Source organism: Pseudophryne corroboree, chromosome 2 (genome assembly GCF_028390025.1).
Source record: "Pseudophryne corroboree isolate aPseCor3 chromosome 2, aPseCor3.hap2, whole genome shotgun sequence".
Classification (NCBI taxonomy): domain Eukaryota; kingdom Metazoa; phylum Chordata; class Amphibia; order Anura; family Myobatrachidae; genus Pseudophryne; species Pseudophryne corroboree.
This window is the reverse complement of record NC_086445.1, coordinates 258,944,079-258,969,147: the sequence shown is the minus strand read 5'-3', so window position 1 is coordinate 258,969,147 and position 25,069 is coordinate 258,944,079. Positions and strand designations below refer to the sequence as shown.

At 44.8% G+C, this 25,069-nt stretch overlaps 1 protein-coding gene across 4 annotated transcripts in view; it reads left to right on the top strand.

Annotated features, from left to right (window-relative positions):
• WNT10B (Wnt family member 10B) overlaps positions 1-25,069 on the top strand; it is a 258,906-nt gene that overhangs the window by 229,547 nt on the left and 4,290 nt on the right. For 3 of the 4 annotated variants that reach the window (XM_063952713.1, XM_063952712.1, XM_063952711.1), the window contains one exon: positions 10,794-11,167. In XM_063952713.1, the coding sequence (XP_063808783.1) occupies positions 10,794-11,167 (374 nt within the window). The remainder of the gene's footprint in view (positions 1-10,793; positions 11,168-25,069) is intronic. The other variant, XM_063952714.1, reaches the window with a different exon arrangement.

The window sequence follows — 25,069 nt, the reverse complement described above, 5'->3', positions numbered from 1 at the left end:
GTTGCTTTGGACGACATGGATATTATCGTTTGAGTGTACGTCACTGGGCTCCCTACTCAACCTCTAAAGAAAAAAAGCTTTTTGCGGTGGTGCGTCTACTAAATCCATCAGGACCGGAATGCTTTTATGCTAAAAAAGCTCTCGGCCCACCGCAAATCAAAAAGAGGGTGAGAAATATTTTTGGGACAGTGCAATAATCCACACTTTGTTTTATATGGTATTCTATTTCTATTTTTATGGTATTTTTCTCTTAATTGTGTAAAATAAAGATATATGTTTTTATCCATAAACATATTATTCATCTTTGTTACTTAGGCGCCTTTTGCACATATTCATCTATTTCTTTGGCATATATACATATGTATATATACGTGTACTGTATGTGTGTGTATATAGATATATAAATATATATATATATATATATATGTATGCATGTTTAATATGCTATGTATATGTGTTTATGTATGTGTGTGTATATATATATATATATATACTGTATATATATATATATATATACACGGTATATATGTGTAGATATGTATTAAATATATATATATATATACACACACACACACACACACACACACACACACAGACACACTAGTTTTACGGACCCAGCATATACTGGGTCACCTCAGTCCCTACCCCCATGATTGGCTCCACCCAGTTCTGGAAACCCCCCCATGCAAATCCTGCGTTTGCCACTGCGCTTAGAGCAGTTAGGCATCCAAGCCATTTGGCTACCTTAAGCGAATGACAAAGGCTGTACAGTTTGCCTGGTTAATATACCCATTCTGTCCTGCTTCCTGTCACCCAAAAATGGACGCTACCTGTTCACAGGTAACAGGAAGAAGTGAGACAGAATACCTGGGATTTAATTACTTCCCTGATAGCAGGTGTAACTGTCTTACTTTTTTCTCAGAATAGTATTTCCTGCACAGAAAATGGAGATTACACCTTGGGCAGCATAAAATATATATATATATATATAAATGTGAAAGCCCTCACTCACTTACTCACTGACTGACTCTTCACTAATTCTCTTACGTTCCAAAATGTTAGGAAGCTGAAATTTAACAGGTAATCTTCAGGTGGGAAATAGGAAAACTACGTACTAATTATACGTTTTAATAAACCTCCCCTAAGGGGATGAACAGGGGGTAGACATAATGACATCATTACCTATGCGTGGCTTGCGTTGCATGAACCATAACGTCCAAACGGACAATTGGATAAAAATTTGGATTGCACCTCCAGTGGGTAGAATTTAATGAACTACAGAAATGGTCCTTTCACTTTTTACCGTATCTGCTAAAGGTACTCTTCGGGTAATGCCAAGAACCATGAATTAATATTTACTTACATTAAGACGTCTCAAATTTACATCTCTACAGATTTACCAAAGTTTTAACACTCATATATTTACAACCATGAAAATCAGAAACTCCTGTGCGAAGAACAGCAAGTATGACAAAATCACAGGATCTCCTCTTTTTCCTGCTTTAGCATACTGAGCAGACAGATTGCGTACAAGCTTGGATTTCTGTTTCCTATTCAGCCCCCTGCTAGTCACACCATTTATACAATACACTGGTATGTTGTTGTTTTTTAATGCAAATTAGACACAGGACATCAGACACATCCTCTGAAGCTCAATTAGTTATTGCATAAATGTACACATTCTGGCCTGCTAAGATTTTTCTATAGCTGATGTACAAATCATTTAGTTAGCTGATACAATTTTTAAACATATATGCAGGGGATCATCATAACACATACTGTTAGCAATACCATTTTTAATCATGCCCATTCTGATATGAAATGGGCTTTAACACTACACTTGTGGCAATAAAATGAAATTATCAGAGATCCATATCTTTCCTCAAAGACAGGAGTGAGAACATGTGGTGCAGACTGAACAGTGTTCTGATCTGAAATATGCATCCCTTTACCATATTTTGTGGTCATCTGATGAGGTCATGTGATATAGAATTTGGCTGCTCCAAACAAAGATCAAATTGAGTACACACTATATGATCAATGGTGTGATATATCGCTCAGAAGCACATCGGAATGATATATCATACATATTGTATAGTGTGTACACCCAATGCACATCCAATGGGATGATACCAGGGTCGACATGGTGTTGTTATATGCAGCATGTAACAATATATTGCACCGTTGTACAGCAGATTGTTTAGTATCTACAGTGGATGCGATGTACATCGCATTGCCGTGCCGCTGGGTCGGAGGATATTGCCTCACAGCTCAACCTCCATTTCTGACCCTACAGGGGTCCCGGAGATACTTGGTTGCCCGTAGACTGTCTGTCCTTAGTGCCAGCTCCTACAGTGTGACAGAAGTCCAGTGCTGCATGTAATGTTACAGTGCAGCACCTCAGCTCCTGTCACTGAAGAGGAGCCAGCATTTTGATGTCACCCCTCGGCGGGTGACACCCTTGAGTGGCCCGCACCCCTGTAGTGATGCCACTAGTTCACACATATACAGTATATACCCAAATTAAACAGATTCCATGGTCACAACCAGTGTGTTCACTGGAGCAGAGTGGTCGCAGCATATCGTGCATGGGGAGGGGGCATGGTTACACCATCCCTGCAGTTATGGACCCTACAGAGCTCCATGTAATTTGTACATGCCGTCTCTTGGTGCCGCTGAATGTAGGACAATGGCAATAAATGATATTGCTGTGGTTTGATTGGGGTGGGACTGGGAGCATGTAATACAAATTCTTTGTTGTATAACAGTGTTGAACAGTTTGAAAATGTGACTTATCTCTATTCAGGATATGTTTTTAGCTCCAATAATTACTCATGGCAAAGATTTCATATCTGTGTAAATAACTTCGCCCAATGGCCGTTTGTGCATTGAAGGCTTGATGTAGAGTTGGGAGCAATTTACATTAAAATACACAAATGTAAAATGTATCCAAAAAGAAGCCATTCCGTGTGTATGCTTACCCTGACAAAGCTCAACATGCATCAAGATCTGCAACAATAGCATATACATTAGGTTTACGCCAGGAGAAAGCAGTAACATGCTTTGACCAGGATTAACAAAGGAATAGCAGTGTGGCTTGGCAGCGGTTGGCGGTCATCTTGGAACAGGGAATGAAGGCTCGCCAGAGGAACAACATGGAGTTTGTGCAGTAGTGCACTCCACTTTTAACACAGTACATAGTAGTTAAATGAAAAAGAGATGAGAGCAAGCATAGTCATCTAGAAGCATAGCCAGATTAAGAGGGGGTGCAAGGAATACTGTACCTCAGCCCCCCCCCCCCCCCATCAGAGGGCCCCCTGGCTAGAGTACACTGACATCACTAGCTCTCCCTCTTGTGCAGCAGCAGAACTAGGCAGCCAGAATGTGAGCAAAACAGTATTCAGTGCAGGCAAAGACTCAGAAGTATCAGGTTTCATGAGCTACCAACGGAGCTTCATGACCAGAGGAGGGGGTGAAGAGCTGTAAGTGACCCGGGGATCCCAGGTTCTCCTCATCCCCGCCTAGGTACAGTATCTGGGTCCTCTGTAATCTGTTATCTAAATAGATAATTTGGGTCTAGAGATGGACACACACATAGAGTCCTCCTGAGTCCTATCCCAGTATGTAAGTAGTCCAGAGGCTGCTGCTATTCTTGCATGTGACACGATAAATTATAGATTTTATTTTTCTATATGTATTTTAAGATTGTTTAAACTGTGTTTATTCCACTACAAAAGATTTTTTTTTATAAAATAGCTGCCTCTCAATTAAGTGAAGCTATAAAAAGTATCCAGGCATTATTAAACTATTAGTTTAAAACAAATATACACCTTTGGTTTAAATTTAACATACACAATCCATACCTCCCAACATGACCCATTCCAGGAGGGACAAAATACTGTCTATGTGGACTTCCCTCTTAATTTATGATTGCAATCACCTGTGTTGAAATACAATTAATCTTATCAATTAAATAGTTCAACACAGGTGACACCAACCATATATTAGGAGGGAAGTCCAGGTAGGGAGCATTTTGTCTCTCCTGGAATGGTTCATTTTGGAAGGTGTTGCCAATCTAATGTACTGTACACCCCCTCTTTCTCCAGGCCCCATTGTCTTAAGTGCTCCGGGCCCCCCCAAAATCTTATGACCCTATTCAGCACGGATTGCAGATTCAGCTAAAAAGCAGAATCTAAAATCCCTTCTGTAGCATGCTGGGGGTGCTCAATCGCAGGGAAAGGCAGCCCAGCACACTAACTCCCACCCTGATGCAATCACAATCGGATTGCGGTCGCATCAATTCTGGATGACTCCCAACATCCACAGGTCTGCCGCCATTTTTTCCATCGGAGCAACTGCGTGTGACATCATGCAGCTGCCCCAAAAATGCCACCACACTCCTGCAGTGGTCCATTGCCACCCCCACCCAGTGAAAGTCTCTACCTGTCAATCAGATAGAGGCGTTCGCAGCCATGATACATTCTTCAAGAGTAAAGCCATTAAAAAGTAGGGAATTATGCTTTCAAGTAAACAAGATAATTAGGCAATTTGCTAAACTTTCACCAGACTTAAATCTGATTTTACACATGGGGGAGATGTATCAAACCTTGATGAGAGCTAAAGTACCAACCAATAAGCTTATAACTGCTATTTTACAGGGGTTCAGTATGATTTTCCGATGGACGGGATGCCGGCGATCAGAATACAGACAGCGGCATCCTGTCCATCAGAATCCTGACATCTCCCTCTACCGTACCCTAACCCTCCTCTGCCCCTACCCTAACCCTCCCCTGTGGGTGCCTAAACCTAACCCTCCCTTCCTTGCTGCCTAAACCTAACCCTTCCTGTTTTCTACCTAATACTAACCTACCCTTCTATGTGCCTAACCCTCATTTCCCGGTCTCTAACCCCAGGGCCAGATAAAGGGCCACATGGGCCTGGAGCTGAAAATATTCAAGGGCATACTGTAAGAAATGGGAGAGGTATGATCAGTGCTATGTGGGTGTGGTCAGAGCCATGCGGGCGTATACACCCCTCACTATCAGCTCCAATGTCTTCCTAAATATGTAAAAATAGAATAAATAGAAATGCAAACTTAATAGTTATCATTTATGGCCAACCATGTGGCCAGCTGGTGGTTAGTGATCATCATGCTGCCATGATGATGGGCCTATTTTTATGTGGAGGCCTGGAGCTGTAGCTCCATCCACCTCATTGTTAATCTGGCCCTGCCTAACCCTAACCTTCCCGACCCTGCACCCTAAACCCCCTTCTCATGCCTAAACCTAACCTCCCCAGCCTCCCTGCGCGGTTGGTCGCCAGCCCGTCCTGGTTCGGGAACGCGGCTGTCAGTATTGTGACGCCGGTATCCCGAGCGGCTTCAGTAGACGCCGGGCTTGCGGCGTCCTTCAGGATCCTGGCGCAGGTATATCTTCCCTTTTACAGGCCCTGTTTGAAAAATTACAGAAGCTGATTGGTTCATACTTTATCTCTCCATTTTATCTCTCTCCAAGGTTTGATACCTCTCTCCCATGGACAATGCAAATTCAGTGGTCTGCCAAATGTGGGAATATCATTGCTGATTGGTAGCTAAGATTTAGAGGAAATTTGTGCAGAATATAAAGTTACTAAATAACTATCGCTATCTCCTATTTGCTTCTATATATTAAATTAATATTAATGAAAATATCAGTTCTTATTTTTTACAGCTAAGACAATTTAATAGGCCCAAATCACAAGTGATAATATAGAGAAAACACAAAAAATAAGGAGAAAGTACAATCATTGTTAGATTGTGAAAAAGTCCCCACGTTAAAGGCTACTTTCTCCCAGTACCTCTGGAACAATCCCAACACTTCTATCATCATTAGGCAGCCTGAAAGCATATTGAACCACAGCCAATAAGGATGAAGCTAGGAAAGCAGTGTATATAGAACAGAATAGAGGCATACTATGTACAGCTGGGAAATTCCCAAGTACAAGCAGTAAGTCTAAGTAGGGATCTTGGATAACTATGCTGCTTTTAGTGTAACAGGCAGAAATTATCTTGAAGTTTAACCCATTCTGCCGTATCCATATTATGATCTGCTGTGTTGTATAATATTGTATAGCTGTTTCTCATCAAAAGAACATTTGTGGCATATTTGACTACAACAGAATCAAAAATTTATGACCAAAAATCATCATCCAGGATATACTGTATGTCCACACACTTGTAATGACACAAATTAACATAACAATGAACGCCAACAGCTTAATCGGTATGTAAAACTAGAGCTATTTTCAACGTTCTTTGTGCTAGACCCTCATTTCTGGATTTACATCTGAATTTGACAATCTGCCCTTCTTTAATAAACATTACTGTAATATTGCTAGGGGCTCACCACATTTGTCATCACCCCTGGCCAAACAGTTGAGGACCCGTGCATCTAACAGTGTATACTAAGAATGGAAAAGCTCACACATCAAGAAAAGTAATATTAATAGTGTAGGTGAGCAATGGGTTCCACAATAGTGAACATCTCTACCATTAGAGATGGTGTTTCTCCTCATTCAGCCACCAGAATGTTGTCCGGCATGGTAAATTGAGGTTTCTCAATCTTTTTATTGCATACCTATTGATACTAATGCTTAACAAATAGCTCTTGGTTAAACTGAAAGATCTTTTCATTGAATGATCTGTATACACGTTGAATGATAAATGTATGAGACTTTGAGCATTACTTCATTCAATCCACCACATACCGATTAATGGTCAGTATAAATGGTGAAAATGACCAAACTCAGCAAAGCACATTTCTGAATAATGTTATGGTCTACTTAAGCTGGGGCCACACTTACTAGGGTATTCAATTATCCGCAAATTCGCGGCAATTTTTCACCCGGAAATTTTTCGCGGCAATCGGGTGAAAATTGCCGCGAAAACGCTCCGTTTTTCGACCTTTATAATTCCAAACGGGTTTCACCTGAAAATTCTTGCAGTGAAAAGTGCAGGTGAAAATGGGGAAATCAGCCTGTACTCCAAAAAATGCTAAACTAACATAGTAAAACAGAAGAGAAGTGTATTAGAGATCACATTAGAGAGTTTTTGGGGACTTAAATTGTGTGAAATGGCTGTTTTATGCCTTTTTTTAAAATTGCAAAAAAATGATAGAAAGCAAGTTTTTTTAAACAAAATAAATGCTCTCATTAAATTTGGGGTACATGAAAATGGGTATAAGTATATATTTGGGTCATTTTAGGGTACTTTAAAAAAAAGTGGAAACAGACCGATTACTCCCATCTGCAAGCCTAAAAACACCTGTCCCACTCATAAAGCACCCCAATATACCTGTCCCATACCTTGAACCCCAATTTCCATCACTTTGTACTTTTTCACCCCAAAAATGACATGTCATTATTGGCCAATTAAAAATAATTAAAAACCTCAACGTGCCTAATTAGTCATTAAGGGGGGTGTCCCAGGAGTTCTGTACCATATCCAAACATTTTTACCTTAAAATAGTGACTTTTCCCAACTTTTCACCTGCTTCAGAGTAGGTGAAGTGAAATTAGTGAAAAAATGATCACCGATAAGTTTTCCAGGAAAATTGAATAGGCTGTAATTGCGTTTTGCGGGAAAAGTCCGGTTTTTCGCGCGAAAACCGGACTTTTCACGCGAAAAGTTCGTTATCGCTGCTAATTGAATATACCCCTTAGTGTTTTGGCCGGAAAGAGTCTGCACAAGAACTCCTATCCAGCCGCCCACACATATGAGGCAGTGCCGCAGCTGCCGGATCCAACTGCAGCATGCTTGGTTGAGCTGGATGACAGGACGACGGGATTTCAAGTTGAAAACATAGATCTGAATTGTATGTGTTCACACAGTGCAGCTATGCCGCACTGTGTTCTATTGAAACCCTGTCATGGCAGTGGCCGGATCCTTTTCTGCGGCATCCGGCAGAACAGGATCCGTGTGAACACAAAACTTCCCTTCCGGCCAAGCCCGCTAAAATGTTAAGTGTGGCCCCAGCCTTACATTTTCTCATAGACCAGTACTACAACGCAAATAAAAAACGATTTGTGTAATTCATAATTATAACGTGTTTTTAAAGCATCACCTCTTATATACAGTGCTAATTTTTAGCACAAACAAGCAGGAATGCCTTTCCAAAATCTATTATTAACTATGACATATCAGGAATGCTCCACCCCCAGACCCTGAACCTATATTTCCAGTAAAATAGCACTGCTAATACTGTATATTTCAATGTTATAGCTATCTCACCAGATATACAGATGTGTCCTTGATCATCGCGGGTGCAATTAATCGCACCCATGATTAATTTGCTGCGGCAACTGTGCCCACTATGAGAAGGGACACATCTGTACACTGTAAATATGTTTTACCCAAACAGTGACTTTTATAGCGATAATATATGTTTATAATGACTTAACATTATATACAGTTGTGCTCATAAACTTACAAACACTAGCAGAATTTGTGATTTTCTGGCCATTTGTCAGAGAATATGAATGATAACTCACAAACTTTTCTTTCACTCATGGTTAGTGGTTGGGTGATGCCATTTATTGTCAAACAACTGGGTTTACTCTTTTTAAATCATAATGACAACAGAAACTACCCAAATGACCCTGATCAAAAGTTTACATACCCTGGAGATTTTGGCCTGATAACATGCATACAAGTTGACACAAACGGGTTTGGATGGCTACTAAAGGTAACCATCCTCCCCTGTGATCTGTTTGCTTGTATTCAGTGTGTGTGTATAAAAGGTTAGTGAGTTTCTGGACTCCTGAAAGACCCTTGCATCTTTCATCTAGTGCTGCACTGACGTGTCTGGATTCTGAGTCATGGGGAAAGCAAAAGAATTGTCAAAGGATCTGCAGGAAAAGGTAATTGAACTGTATAAAACAGGAAAGGGATATAAAAAGATATCCAAGCAATTGATAATGCCAATCAGCAGTGTTCAAACTCTAATTAAGAAGTGGAAAATGAGGGATTCTGTGGAAACCAAATCACGGTCAGGTAGACCAACAAAAATTTCAGCCACAACTGCCAGGAAAATTGTTCGGGATGCAAAGAAAAATCCACAAATAACTTCAGATGAAATACAGGACTCTCTGATAAAAAGTGGTATGGTTGTTTCAAGATGCACAATAATAAGGAGGCATTTGTAGAAAAATGGGCTGCATGGTTGAGTCGCCAGGAGAAAGCCATTACTACGCAAATGCCACAAAGCATCCCGCTTACAATACTCCAAACAGCACAGAGACAAGCCTCAAAACTTCTGGAACAAAGTCATTTGGAGTGATGAGACCAAAATGTAACTTTTAGGCCACAACTATAAACGTTACATTTGGAGAGGAGTCAACAAGGCCTATGATGAAAGGTACACCATTCCTATTGTGAAATACGGAGGTGGATCGTTGATGTTTTGGGGATGTGTGAGCTACAAAGGCACTGGAAACTTGATCAAAATTGATGGCAAGATGAATGCAGCATGTTATCAGAAAATACTGGAGGAAAATTTGCACTCATCAGCCCGGAAGCTGCGCATGGGATGTACTTGGACGTTCCAGCATGACAATGATCCAAAACACAAGGCCAAGTCGACCTGTCATTGGCTACAGCAAAATAAAGTGAAGGTTCTGGAGTGGCCATCTCAGTCTTCTGACCTCAATATCATTGAGCCACTCTAGGGAGATCTCAAACGTGCAGTTCATGCAAGACAGCCCAAGAATTTACAGGAACTGGAATCTTTTTGCCAAGAAGAATGGGCAGCTTTACCATCTGAGAAAATAAAGAGCCTCATCCACAACTACCACAAAAGACTTCAAACTGTCATTGATGTTAAAGGGGGCAATACACGGTATTAAGAACTGGGGTATGTAAACTTTTGATCAGGGTCATTTGAGTAGTTTCTGTTGTCATTATGATTTAAAAAGAGTAAACACAGTTGTTTGACAATAAATGGCTTCACCCAATTACTAACCATGAGTGAAAGAAACGTTTGTGAGTTATCATTCATATTCTCTGACAAATGGCCAGAAAATCTCAAATTCTGCTAGGGTATGTAAACTGTAGATATTAGAAGACAGAAGAGTTTTCTGATGATATAAAAACTCAAATTCTATAGACTTTTATACAGTAAACTTAGATTCCCATAATTTATAGTAGGAGGAGCATAGTTGACATTACACATACATTTCTCTTATGAAGAGATCACATCAGAACTCATTGATATTATTTACAGAGGCGTGTATGTATGTATGTATGTATGTATGTATGTATGTATATTAGTGATGAGCGGATTCGGTTTTACTCGGTTTTACTCGGTTCTCAAAACCGAATCTTATTGGCACACTGATGTCACGTGTTTTGGATAGCCAATAAGATTCGGTTTTGAGAACCGAGTAAAACCGAGTAAAACCGAATCCGCTCATCACTAATATATATATATACACAGACTATCATGTTAAAGATACATTGAATTACCCTATTGTTGAATCTGTCTGAAGTACCTATGGAAGATCATAGAGCAAAAGTTGAGCAACCTTGACAAAAAAAGAAAAAGATATCCGATTTATCCCGCAATATTAATTTCTGCACCATCCATTCATTAGTGCGAATCATCTTCTCTAATTGTCAAACACAGCTGTGTCTTCTCTGTATAATATCTGCCTTTTACAACTGTATAAACGCCATAGTTTTAAATATTAGGATTTCTACTTTTAGAATACTTTGTCCTGATATACAGTAGGTACTCATACTCTGTTCATCTTTCCTGCAGGTTTTCGGGAGAGCGCCTTTGCCTATTCATTACTGGCAGCAGGCGTCATGCATTCAGTGGCCACAGCTTGTAGTCTGGGAAAGCTGCAGGGTTGTGGGTGTGAATGGAAGCGTCGGGGAACTGAGAAGATACGTCTGAAGCTGAACCAGTTGCAGCTCCAAGCTTTATCCAAGGTGAGGGGTCTCCCCAGAGACTTGACCCCACTGCTTCGGGAGACCCCTGAGCCCAGTGCCCAGGACACATGGGAATGGGGCGGTTGCAAGCATGAGCTAGAATTTGGTGAAAAATTTTCCAGGGATTTTCTGGACTCCAGGGAGTCACCAAGAGATATCCAAGCAAGAATGAGGATACATAATAACCGCGTGGGGAGGCAGGTACTGAATGCTCATTAGCATATGAAAGACGTTATTTAATGAGGACAAATGCTAATATGAAACTATACAGTATACTGGTGAATAATAAAGTAATGGTATTAAAATCTATGCTTTAATTTCCTTGTCCCTGTTAAATGTAGTTTAAAGTGAAAACCCCTAAACTTAGAGTAGCAGCTGCATTAACAAACTGTATTGTATTTTGTATTGTGCCTATCGGTACGTGTCCCCTGTAAATGAGACCACAGTCACTAAGACTAGGTAAAATTAAACATGGATTTACAATTTGTGGATAGTCTGTTTCTTAAGAACTATCCCCATGTTGGTGTACAGTACTTGCTCTGTAGATTTCTGTCCCTTCAGATCCATTCTATGATGCACAACCATGCAGAGATCCTAAGTAATCAATATGTGTTTTAAACCCAAAAATTTATTATGGATCATGTCCCTTTACAAAAACCATCCTTTACCATAATATATACAATGTATTGAATTGAATATTCTTTTCAAATAATGTTTAACAAACAGGTACAGGATGGGGAACTATAACAAATGGATAGGAAATCTGAATACCTTAAACACTTTTAAAGGGGTGGTATTCAGTATGCCGGCTGTTGGGATTCCGGCGCCGGAATCCCGACAACTATTCTCCCTCTTTCCCTCTTGGGGGTCCACGACACCCCTGGAGAGATAATAAATAGCATGGCGAGCGCAGCGTGCGCGCAAGAGGCTAATTTGTGCTCGCCCAGCTGCCTGTAGTCGGGATCCCGGCGCCGGTAAGCTGGGCGCAGGGATCCCGGCCGCCGGCATATCATACTACACCCTTCTAAAGAATAAACATATATTTTACATGAGAAGGAGGAGTTAGTCACCATAGCAGTACAACATCTCCCAACCCATGGTCACATTTTAACTGCAAGGACAACCCCAGGATGTATAAGCACCTTGGGAAAAGAATGTCACTGTATCACAAGCCACGTGATAAAAAATACAGAACACCTTGGGCAAAGGATGGCACTGTATCACAAGCCACGTGATATAAAAAATACAGAACACCTTGGGCAAAGAATGGCACTGTATCACAAGCCACATGATATAAAAAATACAGAACACCTTGGGCAAAGGATGGCACTGTATCACAAGCCACGTGATATGAAAAATACAGAACACCTTGGGCAAAGGATGGCACTGTATCACAAGCCACGTGATATAAAAAATACAGAACACCTTGGGCAAAGGTTGGCACTGTATCACAAGCCACGTGATATAAAAAATACAGAACACCTTGGGCAAAGGTTGGCACTGTATCACAACAAGCCACGTGATATAAAAAATACAGAACACCTTGGGCAAAGGATGGCACTGTATCACAAGCCACGTGATATAAAAAAATACAACTTTTCCTGTTATAAAATCAATTTTTGGGCAACAAATAATTTTGGAATGCTACCAAATTAACTGAATATTGCAATAGCCTTTATTGCATCTTTCATACCCTTTTTCCAGGTAAATCCCAGGTCAGACGTGGGTTTTTGAACATGGGGGGTCATTCCGAGTTGTTCGCTCGGTAAAAATCTTCGCATCGCAGCGATTTTCCGCTTAATGCGCATGCGCAGTGTCCGCACTGCGACTGCGCCAAGTAAATTTGCTATGCAGTTAGGATTTTTACTCACGGCTTTTTCTTCGCTCTGGCGATCGTAATGTGATTGACAGGAAATGGGTGTTACTGGGCGGAAACAGGCCGTTTTATGGGCGTGTGGGAAAAAACGCTACCGTTTCCGGAAAAAACGCAGGAGTGGCCGGAGAAACGGAGGAGTGTCTGGGCGAACGCTGGGTGTGTTTGTGACGTCAAACCAGGAACGACAAGCACTGAACTGATCGCAGAAGCCGAGTAAGTCTGGAGCTACTCAGAAATTGCTACGAGGTGTGTAATCGCAATATTGCGAATACATCGTTCGCAATTTTAAGATGCTAAGATTCACTCCCAGTAGGCGGCGGCTTAGCATGAGCAAATCTGTTAAAATCCGCTTGCGAGCGAACAACTCGGAATGACCCCCATGGTTGCAACTTGCAACCCAAGTCAGACCCGGGACACACCCAATATACATCGCTGCATTAAATCGGTTTATTCTCGGGTCGGACTCTTTCACACTACACCCGTGTTAAGTGTGTTTCTGTTCTGCTGGAGTTTGAAGATGACATCATCTCCAAACGCTAGTGAGCCGAGTCTCCCTATGCTTTTAACGGTATACAGGTCTGATGACCTGGGTCACCTGTTTACAGTGACCCCGGGTCCTTCCTGGATCCAACCCTACTCGCTATCCGGGGTTGGATTCCGGGGTCACTGACCCGGATTATTTGTTTGGGACCCTTTTACACCCTGACTATCGACTCATAACCTAGGTTATTGCAATAGTGAAAAAGGAGTATCACTTAAATTCCATAAAGTGGGCATTGATACTAAAGAATTTTGCGTTCTATGGTGGTCATTCAGAGATGATTGCTAGCTGCATTTGTTCGCAGCGCAGCGATCAGGTTAAAAAAACGGCAGTTCTGCGCACGCGCGATGTACGGGCACAACGAACGATGCAGATTTGCACAGGGTCTAGCGATGCATTTCAGTCGCAATGGTTGCCGCAGAGTGATTGACATGAAGTGGGCGTTTCTGGGTGGCAACTGACCGTTTTCAGGGAGTGTTCGGAAAAACGCAGGCGTGCCTGGGAAAACGCAGGTGTGGCCGGGCGAATGCTGGGCGGGTGTGTGACATGATCGCAAGCGCTGAGTAGTTTTTGAGCTACTCTGAAACTACACAAAACATTTTGCAGACGCTCTGCGATAAAAACGTTCCCACTTCTGCTAAGCTAAAATACACTCCCAGTGGGCGGCGGCATAGCGTTTGCACGGCTGCTAAAAACTGCTAGCGAGCGATCAACTCGGTATGACCCCCTATGTCCTAAGTCTTGAAGAGAGATACAGTACCAACAAACCAGCTTCTCCTAACTGTCAATTTTTCACAGTTTGTAACATTGCAGTTACTGTAGGAGCTGATTGGCTGGTACTTTATCTCTCTCGAAGGCTTAGTATATAGACCCCTTTGTCTTAGCCAGGTACTAATGGCTTAGATTCTCCTTCTGTTCTTCTGCCTTGGATTATTGCACATTAATTAAATCAAGAGAAAAAGCAAAGACAATGCCAAAGTCATGTTACTACCTGACAAAATGAATAGTACAAATCAATAAATAATAAGATTTTAAACCTACCGGTAAATCTTTTTCTCCTGGTGCGTAGAGGATGCTGGGGACTCCGTAAGGACCATGGGGTATAGACGGGCACCGCAGGAGACATGGGCACTCTAAAGACTTTAGGATAGAATGGGTGTGCACTGGCTCCACCCTCTATGCCCCTCCTCCAGACCTCAGTTAGAGAAACTGTGCCCAGAGGAGACGGACAGTACGAGGAAAGGATTTTTGTTAATCTAAGGGCAAGATTCATACCAGCCCACACCATCCACACCGTATAATCTGGAAAATACGTAACCAGTTAACAGTATGAACAAAACAGTATCAGCCAACGACTGATCTTAACTGTAACATAATCCTTATGTAAGCAACAACTATATACAAGTCTTGCAGAATTTTGTCCGCACTGGGACGGGCGCCCAGCCTCATCTACGGACTAGGAGAAAAAGATTTACCGGTAGGTTTAAAATCGTATTTTCTCTTACGTCCTAGAGGATGCTGGGGACTCTGTAAGGACCATGGTGATTATACCAAAGCTCCAAACCGGGCGGGAGAGTGCGGATGACTCTGCAGCACCGACTGAGCAAACATGAGGTCCTCATCAGCCAGGGTATCAAACTTGTAGAATTTTGCAAAAGTGTTTGAACCTGACCAAGTAGCCGCTCGGCAAAGCTGTAAAGCCGAGACGCCTCGGGCAGCCGCCAAAGAAGAGCCCACCTTCCTAGTGGAATGGGCCTTTACCGAATTTGGTACTGGCAATCCAGCCGTAGAATGAGCCTGCTGAATCGTGTTACAGATCCAGCGAGCAACAGTCTGCTTAGAAGCAGGAGCGCCAACCTTGTTGGCCGCATACAGGACAAACAGAGCTTCTGTTTTTCTAATCCGAGCCGTCCTGGCTACGTAAATTTTTAAGGCCCTGACTACCTCAAGGGATTTGGAATCCTCCAAGTCTCCCATAGCCACAGGCACCACAAAGAAACTTTAACTCAACCGTTTGAAGAGGCTCAAACCAGTGAGATTTTAGGAACTGTAACACCCCGTTAAGGTCCCATGGTGCCACTGGGGGCACAAAAGGGGGCTGGATGTGTAGCACTCCCTTTGCAAAAGTCTGGACTTCTGGGAGAGAAGCCAATTCTTTCTGGAAGAATATAGATAGGGCCGAAATCTGTACCTTAATGGAGCCTAACTTTAGGCCCATATCCACTCCAGTCTGTAGAAAGTGGAGAAACCGGCCCAAATGGAAATCTTCTGTAAGAGCATTCTTGGTTTCACACCAAGATACATACTTCCTCCAGATACGGTGATAATGTTTCGCCGTCACCTCCTTCCTAGCCTTTATCAGAGTAGGGATGACTTCTTCCGGAATACCCTTCCCAGCTAGGATTCGGTGTTCAACCGCCATGCCGTCAAACGTAACCGCGGTAAGTCTTGGAATACGCAGGACCCCTGCTGCAACAGGTCCTCCCTGAGAGGAAGAGGCCAAGGATCTTCTGTGAGCAGTTCCTGAAGATCTGAATACCAGGCCCTTCGAGGCCAATCTGGAACAATGAGTATTGTCTGCACTCTTTTTCGTCTTATGATTCTCAATATTTTTGAGATGAGAGGAAGAGGAGGGAACACATAGACCGACTGAAACACCCATGGTGTCACCAGGGCGTCCACCGCTACTGCCTGAGGGTCCCTTGACCTGGCACAATACCTCCGAAGCTTCTTGTTGAGGCGTGACGCCATCATGTCTATTTGAGGAAGTCCCCAAAGACTTGTTATTTCTGTAAAAACTTCTTGATGAAGTCCCCACCTCCTGGATGGAGATCGTGCCTGCTGAGGAAGTCTGCTTCCCAGTAGTCCACTCCCGGAATGAATACTGCTGACAGAGTGCTTACGTGATTTTCTGCCCAGCGCAAAATTCTGGTGGCTTCCGCCATTGCCACTCTGCTCCTTGTCCCGCCTTGGCGGTTTACATGAGCCACGGCTGTGACGTTGTCTGATTGAATCAGAACCGGTAGGTCGCGAAGAATATTCTCCGCTTGTCGTAGGCCGTTGTATATGGCCCCCAATTCCAGTATGTTGATGTGTAGACAAGCCTCCTGGCTTGACCACAGTCCCTGAAAATTCCTTCCTTGTGTGACTGCTCCCCATCCTCGGAGGCTCGCGTCCGTGGTCACCAGAACCCAGTCCTGAATGCCTCTAGAAGGTGAGAACTCTGCAGCCACCACAGGAGAGACACCCTGGCCCTGGGGGACAGGGTTATTTTCTGATGAATTTGAAGGTGGGACCCGGACCACCTGTCCAGAAAGTTCCACTGAAAAGTCCTCGGATGAAACCTGCCGAAGGGGATGGCCTTGTAGGTCGCCACCATTTTCCCCAGTACGCGAGTGCATTGATGGACTGACACTCTTTTCGGTTTTAACAGGTCTCTGACCATGTTCTGGAGTTCCTGGGCTTTTTCCATCGGGAGAAAAACCCTCTTTTGTTCTGTGTCCAGAATCATGCCTAAGAAAGACAGCTGAGTCGTTGGAACCAACTGTGACTTTGGTAGATATAGAATCCAGCCATGTTGCTGTAGTACTCTCAGGGAGAGCGACACGCTTTTCTGCAACTGTTCCTTTGAGCTCGCTTTTATCAGGACATCGTCCAAGTACGGGATAATTGTGACTCCTTGCCTGCGCAGGAGCACCATCATTTCCGCCATTACCTTGGTGAACACCCTCGGGGCCGTGGATAGCCCAAACGGCAACGACTGAAACTGGTAATGACAGTCCTGTACAGCGAATCTCAGGTATGCCTGATGAGGAGGATATATGGTACGTGAAAGTATGCATCCTTTATGTCTAGTGACACCATAAAATCCCCACCTTCCAGGCTGGAGATAACTGCCCTGAGAGATTCCATCTTGAACTTGAATCTTTTTAAGCACAGGTTCGGGGATTTTAAATTTAGAATGGGTCTGACCGAGCCATCCGGTTTCGGGACCACAAATAGGGTTGAATAGTACCATTTTCTTTGATGTATTAGGGGAACCTTGATAATCACTTGCTGTTGACACAGCTTTTGAATTGCAGCTAAAACTATCCCCCTCTCTGGGGGAGAAGCTGGTAAAGCCGATTTGAAGAATCGGCGAGGAGGCACGTCTTCGAATTCCAGCTTGTAGCCTTGGGATACTATTACCATCGCCCAAGGATCCACGTCCGACTGACCCCAGACGTGGCTGAAGAGTCGAAGACATGCCCCCACCGCTGCGGACTCCTTCAGTGGAGCCCCAGCGTCATGCGGTGGATTTAGTAGAAGCCAGGGAGGACTTCTGTTCCTGGGAACTGGCCGTAGCAGGCATTCTTTTCCCTCTACCCTTACCTCTGGCGAGGAAGGAAGAGCCCCGACCTCTTCTGTACTTATGCGACCGAAAGGACTGCATCTGATACTGTGGTGTTTTCTTTTGCTGTTGGGGAACATAAGGCAAAAAAGTAAATTTACCCGAGGTAGCTGTGGAAACCAGGTCCGCGAGACCTTCCCCAAATACATCCTCACCCTTGTAAGGTAAAACTTCCATATGCCTCTTTGAGTCGGCATTACCCGTCCATTGGCGGGTCTACAGTGCTCGCCTAGCCGAGATCGCCATGGCGTTGGCCCTTGAACCTAGTAGCCCAACGTCTCTCTGAGCGTCTCTCATATATAAGACTGCGTCTTTGATGTGACCTAAGGTCAACAAATTGGTATCCCTCTCTAGGGTATCAATATCAGCTGACAAGGTATCTGTCCAAGCTGCTACCGTGCTACAACCCCAAGCCGATGCTATTGCTGGTCTGAGCAAAGCACCCGTATGTGTATTGGAGACGGTAGCGCCACCTTCTTGGATAAGCGCGTTAAAGCCTTGTCCACCCTGGGCGAGGATTCCCACCATACCCTGTCCTGTGCAGGGAAAGGATACGCCATAAGAATTCTTTTGGGAATCTGCAGTCTTTTGTCTGGAGTTTCCCAAGCTTTTTCAAATAATGCGTTCAGCTCATGAGATGGGGGAAAGGTTACCTCAGGTTTCTTTTCCTTAAACATGTGTACCCTCGTGTCAGGAACAGAGGGGTCATCTGTGATATACAAAACATCTTTTATTGCAATAATCATATAATGAATACTTTTGGCCACCCTTGGGTGTAACCTTGCATCATCGTAGTCGACACTGGAGTCAGAATCCGTGTCGGTATCAGTGTCTGCTATTTGGGATAGGGGACGTTTTTGAGACCCTGAAGGGCCCTGTGACACAGTTAAAGCCATGGATTGACTCCCTGCTTTTTCCCTGGACTCTGCTTTGTCCAATCTTTTATGTAATAAAGTCACATTTGCATTTAAAACATTCCACATGTCCAACCAATCAGGTGTAGGCGTCGCCGACAGAGACACCACAATCATCTGCTCCACCTCCTCCTTAGATGAGCCTTCCGCTTCAGACATGCCAACACACACGTACCGACACCCCCACACACTCAGGGATATATCTATATGGAGACAGTTCCCCCAATAAGGCCCTTTGGAGAGACAGAGAGAGAGTATGCCAGCACACACCCAGCGCTACCGGACTGGAATAAAATCCCAGTAGTACAGTGCTTTTATAGTAATATATATATAAATACACTTCACTGCGCCAATTACATGTGCCCCCCCCCCCCCCTCTATTATGCCCTCTGTAACCGTGTTCAGCAGGGGAGAGTCCGGGGAGCCAGCTTCTGCAGTGTGCTGTGGAGAAAATGGCGCTGGTTAGTGCTGGAATGATCAAGCCCCGCCCCCTCACCGGCGGGCTTCGGTCCCGCTCAAATTATTTATACTGGCGGGGGTTTATTAATATACTGCCTCTGCAGTATCTATTTTATATGCCAGTGTCCCTTGAGGTTAATAATGCTGCCCAGGGCGCCCCCCCCCCTGCGCCCTGCACCCGTACAGTGCCTGTTGTGTGTGATCTGTGTGGGAGCAATGGCTGCGCGTTACCTCAGTGAAGATCATGAAGTCTTCTGCCGCCTTTGAAGTCTTCTTTCTTCTCATACTCACCCGGCATCTATCTTCCGGCTCTGTGAGGAGGACGCGGCTCCGGGACGAACGGCGAGGGTGAGACCTGCGTTCCGACTCCCTCTGGAGCTAATGGTGTCCAGTAGCCTAAGAAGCAGAGCCTATTATTTAAGTAGGTCTGCTTCTCTCCCCTCAGTCCCACGATGCAGGGAGCCTGTTGCCAGCGGTGCTCCCTGAAAATAAAAAACCTAACAAAAGTCTTTTTCAGAGAAACTCAGGAGAGCTCCCCTGCAGTGCATCCAGTCGCCTCTGGGCACAGGATCTAACTGAGGTCTGGAGGAGGGGCATAGAGGGAGGAGCCAGTGCACACCCATTCTATCCTAAAGTCTTTAGAGTGCCCATGTCTCCTGCGGAGCCCGTCTATACCCCATGGTCCTTACGGAGTCCCCAGCATCCTCTAGGACGTAAGAGAAAAATAATTACCAGCAAAAAAATACAAGTGTGCGCTGAACTAATTCATATTTTGTGGACCCATACATTTTTTCTTTTGTATTATCTATGCTTCATAAATTCATGAAAAACTGCACTTGTGTATTTTGCTTTGGCTATCTCTCTTCTTATATGTTCTATAATCAGCTCCACCGAGACTTTGCCTGGGTAGTCGTGGGGTGTGGCCACTGGAAGGACCATGGCTACACCCAGAACTTTGTGGGCCCCATAGCAACATTTTGAAGGGGCCCTCATCCCAATGCTTCTAGAGAGACACTTCTTTGCAGCTGTTGTTAATTTTATGCCATATAATAGTGCCCTAGTTCATTTTCTGAACCATAGTAGAGCCTTATTTAATGTTATGCCCCATAGTAGTGCCCTAGTTTCTTTTATGAATCGCAGTAGTGCTTAAGTTCACCCTACTGTATGTCACATTTCAAAGCTGCCAGTACACATTATGCCGCACAGTATCCCCAATTCACATTTTGATATATAGTGCTCCCCGTTTATATAATGCCTCATTCCAGTGCCCCAGTTCATATCATATAACATTAAAATGCACTACAGTTCATTTTATACCACACTACATTGAGCAGGTCCAGGGGCATACCCAGATATATTGCAGGCCCCAAAGGAAAACGTTTGAAAGGACCCCTATGTACCACCCAATTGGCGAAAAGAGGATTTTAATTACCTACCAGTAAATCCTTTTCTCGTAGTCCATAAAGGACACTGGGGACCTTAGTACAATGGGTATAGAAGAGGTCCATAGGAACTGGTGCACTTTAAATTTCTACCACAGGGTGTGCTGGCTCCTCCCCTCTATGCCCTCCCCTACAGCTCAGTCTTGGAAAACTGTGCCCGAAGGGGATGTACATACTTGAGAGGAGGATACATGACAAACGAGTGGTGAGATTAATGAACCAGCACACAACACAACAATGAGATAGCAACAGCCAGCAAAACACAACAGAAACAGCTGTTGAAACAACTTCACCCAAGAACAAAACCTTGCAGGAAAGTCACAGCACAGAGGCGGGCGCCCAGTATACCTTATGGACTACGAGGAAAGGATTTACTGGTAGGTAATTAAAATCCTCTTTTTTCTATCATCCATAAGGGATACTGGAGACCTTACAAAGGGTGGATACGTGCTAAGATGCCTGCAACACTGTACACCCACACTGGACATCCTCTGCAGCCAGGGTATCAAACCTGTAAAACTTGACAAACGCATTTGTCCCTGACCACGTGGTGGCCCGACACAGTTGTAGGGCCGACACTCCCCGGGCAGCCGCCCTGGAGGAACCCACAGACCTTGTGGAGTGGGCCGTGATAGACCGAGGAATAGACAAGGCCGCCAAAGCGTAGGCCTGTTGAACAGTAAGCCTAATCCAACGGGCAATGGACTGCTTTGAAGCAGGACGACCCTTTTTGAGAGCATCTTACAGCACAAATAGGGAATCCGATTTTCTGACAGCAGCAGTCCTCTTTATATAAATTCTCAGGGCTCGCACCACATCCAATGACTCAGGAATTGAGGAAGAGGCTGAAGCCACCAGAATCACAGTAGGCTGATTCAAGTGGAATGCAGATACCACCTTAGGCAGGAACTGTTGTTGAGTCCGGAGTTCCGCTCTATCCTCATGAAAGACCAAGTAGGGACTTTTACAGGACAAAGCACCAAGTTCGGAGACACGCCTAGTGGAAGCTAAGGCTAGGAGCATAACCGTCTTCCACGTAAGGTACTTGTCCTCCACCGACATCAGAGGTTCAAACCAAGAGGACTGTAGAAAGGACAAAGCCACGTTTAGATCCCAAGGTGCCGTGGGCGGCACAAAAGGAGGTTGGATGTGCAGGACACCCTGCAGGAAAGTCTGGACTTCAGACAAAGCAGCCAGTTTCTTCTGAAAGAAAATGGACAAGGCAGAGATCTGAACCTTTATGGAGCCCAACCCTAGGCCCATATCCACACCAGCCTGTAAAAAGCGCAAAAAGCACCCCAGGTTGAAATCCGCAGGAGGATATTTTTGGCCCTCACACCAGGAGACGTATTGTTTCCAGATATGATGGTAGTGCTTTGATGTAACTGGTTTCTGGCTTGAATCATGGTGGTAATACCTTTGCCCGGAAAGCCCTTCTTAGCTAGAAGGTTCCGCTCAACCGCCATGCTGTCAAACAAAGCCTCCATAAGTCCGGGTAGACGAATGGTCCATGTTGAAAAAGATCTTCCCATGGCGGTAGGGGCACCAAACCCTCCGAGGCCAGTCTGGGGCAATGAGAATCGTCCCTCTCTTTTGATTCGCTTTAAAACCTTGGGGAGCAACGGAATCGGAGGAAACAGGTACACCAGCTGGCAATCCCATGGAGTCGTCAGCGCATCCACTGCTGATGCCAGAGGGTCCCTCGTTCTGGAACAATAGCACTGAAGTTTGTAGCTGAGCCGAGATGCATCCCCAAAGATCTGTTATCAGTTGAAACACCTGAGGGTGAAGACCCCATTCTCCTGGGTGGAGGTCGTGAAGGCTGAGGAAGTCTGCTTCCCAGTTGTCGACTCCTGGAATGAATATGGCCGACACCGCCTTGCATTCTGTTCGGCCCAGCAGAGAATCTTGGATACCTCCCTCATGTAGGCCCTGCTCTTTGTTCCACCTTGCCGAATGACGTAAGCCACAGCCGTGGCATTGTCCGACTGTACCTGAATGGCCAGGCCTTGGAGCAGATAAGCTGCCTGTAGCAGAGCATTGTAGATTGCTCTGAGTTCCAGTATGTTTATAGGGAGGTGGCTTTCGAGGAGGGACCACCGGCCCTGGAACTGTAGTCCCTGGGTTACTGCTCCCCAGCCCCGAAGGCTGGTATCTGTGGTCAAGAGAATCCAATCCTGGATCCCGAATCTCTGCCTCTCCAAGAGGTTGGAGGATTGCAACCACCACAGGAGGGAGATCCTGGCCTGCGGTGAGAGACGTATGACCTGGTACATCTGCAGATGTGAACTCGACCATTTCTTCAGGAGATCCAGTTGGAATATCCTCGTATGGAATATGCCAAATTGAATGGCCTTGAAGGAGGCCACCATCTTCCCCATCAGACGAGTGTGGAGATGTACTGAGACCTGGTCCTTCTGCAGAACGGCCTGAACCAACTCCTGAATTGCGTTCGTCTTGTCCGTAGGGAGGAAGACCATCTGAACCACGGTGTCCAGGATCATCCCAAGAAACTGGAGATGCTGGGTTGGCTCCAGGTGGGACTTCTGCAAGTTCAGAATCCGCCCGTGGCGTGATAGCAGGGATGTATTGCTGGAGATGCTGTCCAGCAGTACTTCCTTCGATCTTGCTTTAATCAGCAGTTCGTCCAGGTAGGGGATAATGTTCACACCTTGAATCCTGAGTTGGAACATCATTTCCGCCATCAATGGGGCAATGGATAGGCCGAAGGGCAGCACCTGGAACTGGTAATGTTCCTGCAGCAGAGCAAACCTGAGGTAAGCTTGATGAGTTGGCCATATCGGTATATGGAGGTAAGCATCCTTATATCCAGGGAGACCAAGAACTCTTCCTCCGCCAGACCTGAGATCACTGCTCTCAGAGACTCCATTTTGAACTGGAAAACCCGAAGATATAGGTTTAACGATTTGAGGTTCAAAATGGGTCTCACTGAACCGTCCGGTTTTGGTACCACAAAAAAGCTGGAGTAGTATCCCTCGCCTTGTTGTTGGGGTGGCACAGGAACAATGACCTGGGTCTGGACTAACTTTTGAATGGCCTCCTGCAACGTGAGGCGCATGGTTTCTGAAGATGGTAAACCCGACTTGAAAAACCTGAGAGGTGGATGACTTTCGAATTCCAGCTTGTAGCCTTGGGAGATCAGATCTTTTACCCAGGCATACTGGCAGGAGCCGATCCAGATGGAGCTGAAGAATCTCAGATGAGCTCCCACTCTGAGGTCCCCTTGGAGTGGAGGGACACCATCATGCTGAGGGTTTGGAGGAGCCAGAGCTGAAACCCTGTTCCTGGGAAGCGGAGGTGGCAGGTTTACGAGACTTACCTCTTGAACCTCATGCCGCATTTGAGGCACCACGTGCCTTAGCTGTAAAGTGCGGAATCCGAAAGGACAGCAGAGATGGCCCAGTGTAGGAACATCTAGCCGGTAGAGCAGCCGAGGGGAGGTACGTGGACTTACCAGCAGTAGCCTTCGAAATTCAGGTAGCCAATTCACCCCCGAACAGCCAATCTCCTGTGAAGGTTAAGGTTTCCAAACTCTTTTTTGACTTCGCGTCCGCCACCCACTGACGTAACCACAATGCTCTGAGTGCGAAACCACCACGGTAGCAGTATGGGCATTTATTATCCCAATACCTTTGATGGTATCACAGAGGAAGCGGGCAGACTCCTGTATGTGTTGAATTAGTATCACCATATCAGCTAGGGACTTGTCCCCAGTAAGGCCCTCTTAGATGTTACCGGCCCAAGTATGAATGGCATCTGTCACCCAACAACCTGCAATAACAGGCCTCTGGGAGGACCCCGCTGCAACATAAATAGAATTTAAAGTAGTTTCTATTTTCCTGTCTGCGGGTTCCTTTAAGGCCATAGCAGGGGGAGTTTCCCAGACCTTGTGCTCCTCTTATGCAAAAGGGAAAGTGGCCATCCATTTCTTTGATACCTGGAATTTCTTATCATGGCTCTCTAAAAAGATTATCCAGTTCCTTAGAGTCAGGAAATGTGACCTGTAGCTTTTTCTGTGATGAGAAAAAAGGATTGCTGCACATCTGTCTCATTCCCAGGAATATTTAAGACATCCCTTACAGCAATGATAAGTAAGTCTACTCCTTGTGCAACAGAGGAATCATATAATTCAGTATTAGATTCCAGCTCTTCCCCCTCCTCCACCTCTGGTACCTCCTCCTCAGATTCTGAGAGGATATCAGGTAACCCCCTTTTTTGGGGTAACGGATTTGACAGACGTTTACTGTCTGCCATACCTTTTGTCAGAGCAGCCATAGATTGTTGTAACTGCTGCCTTTCTTGTCTAGCAGTAGTCAGTTATTTTGACATGTCAGCCATCATAGATCCCGTGGAGGAGCTGGCAGTCCTGCAGCAGCACTGTGTGTGCAGCAAATAGCGCCAAGAAGCCGCTGGTCCCGCTCTGAGGAAGTTCTGCCCCTTACATTGGCGCCGGAGCTATG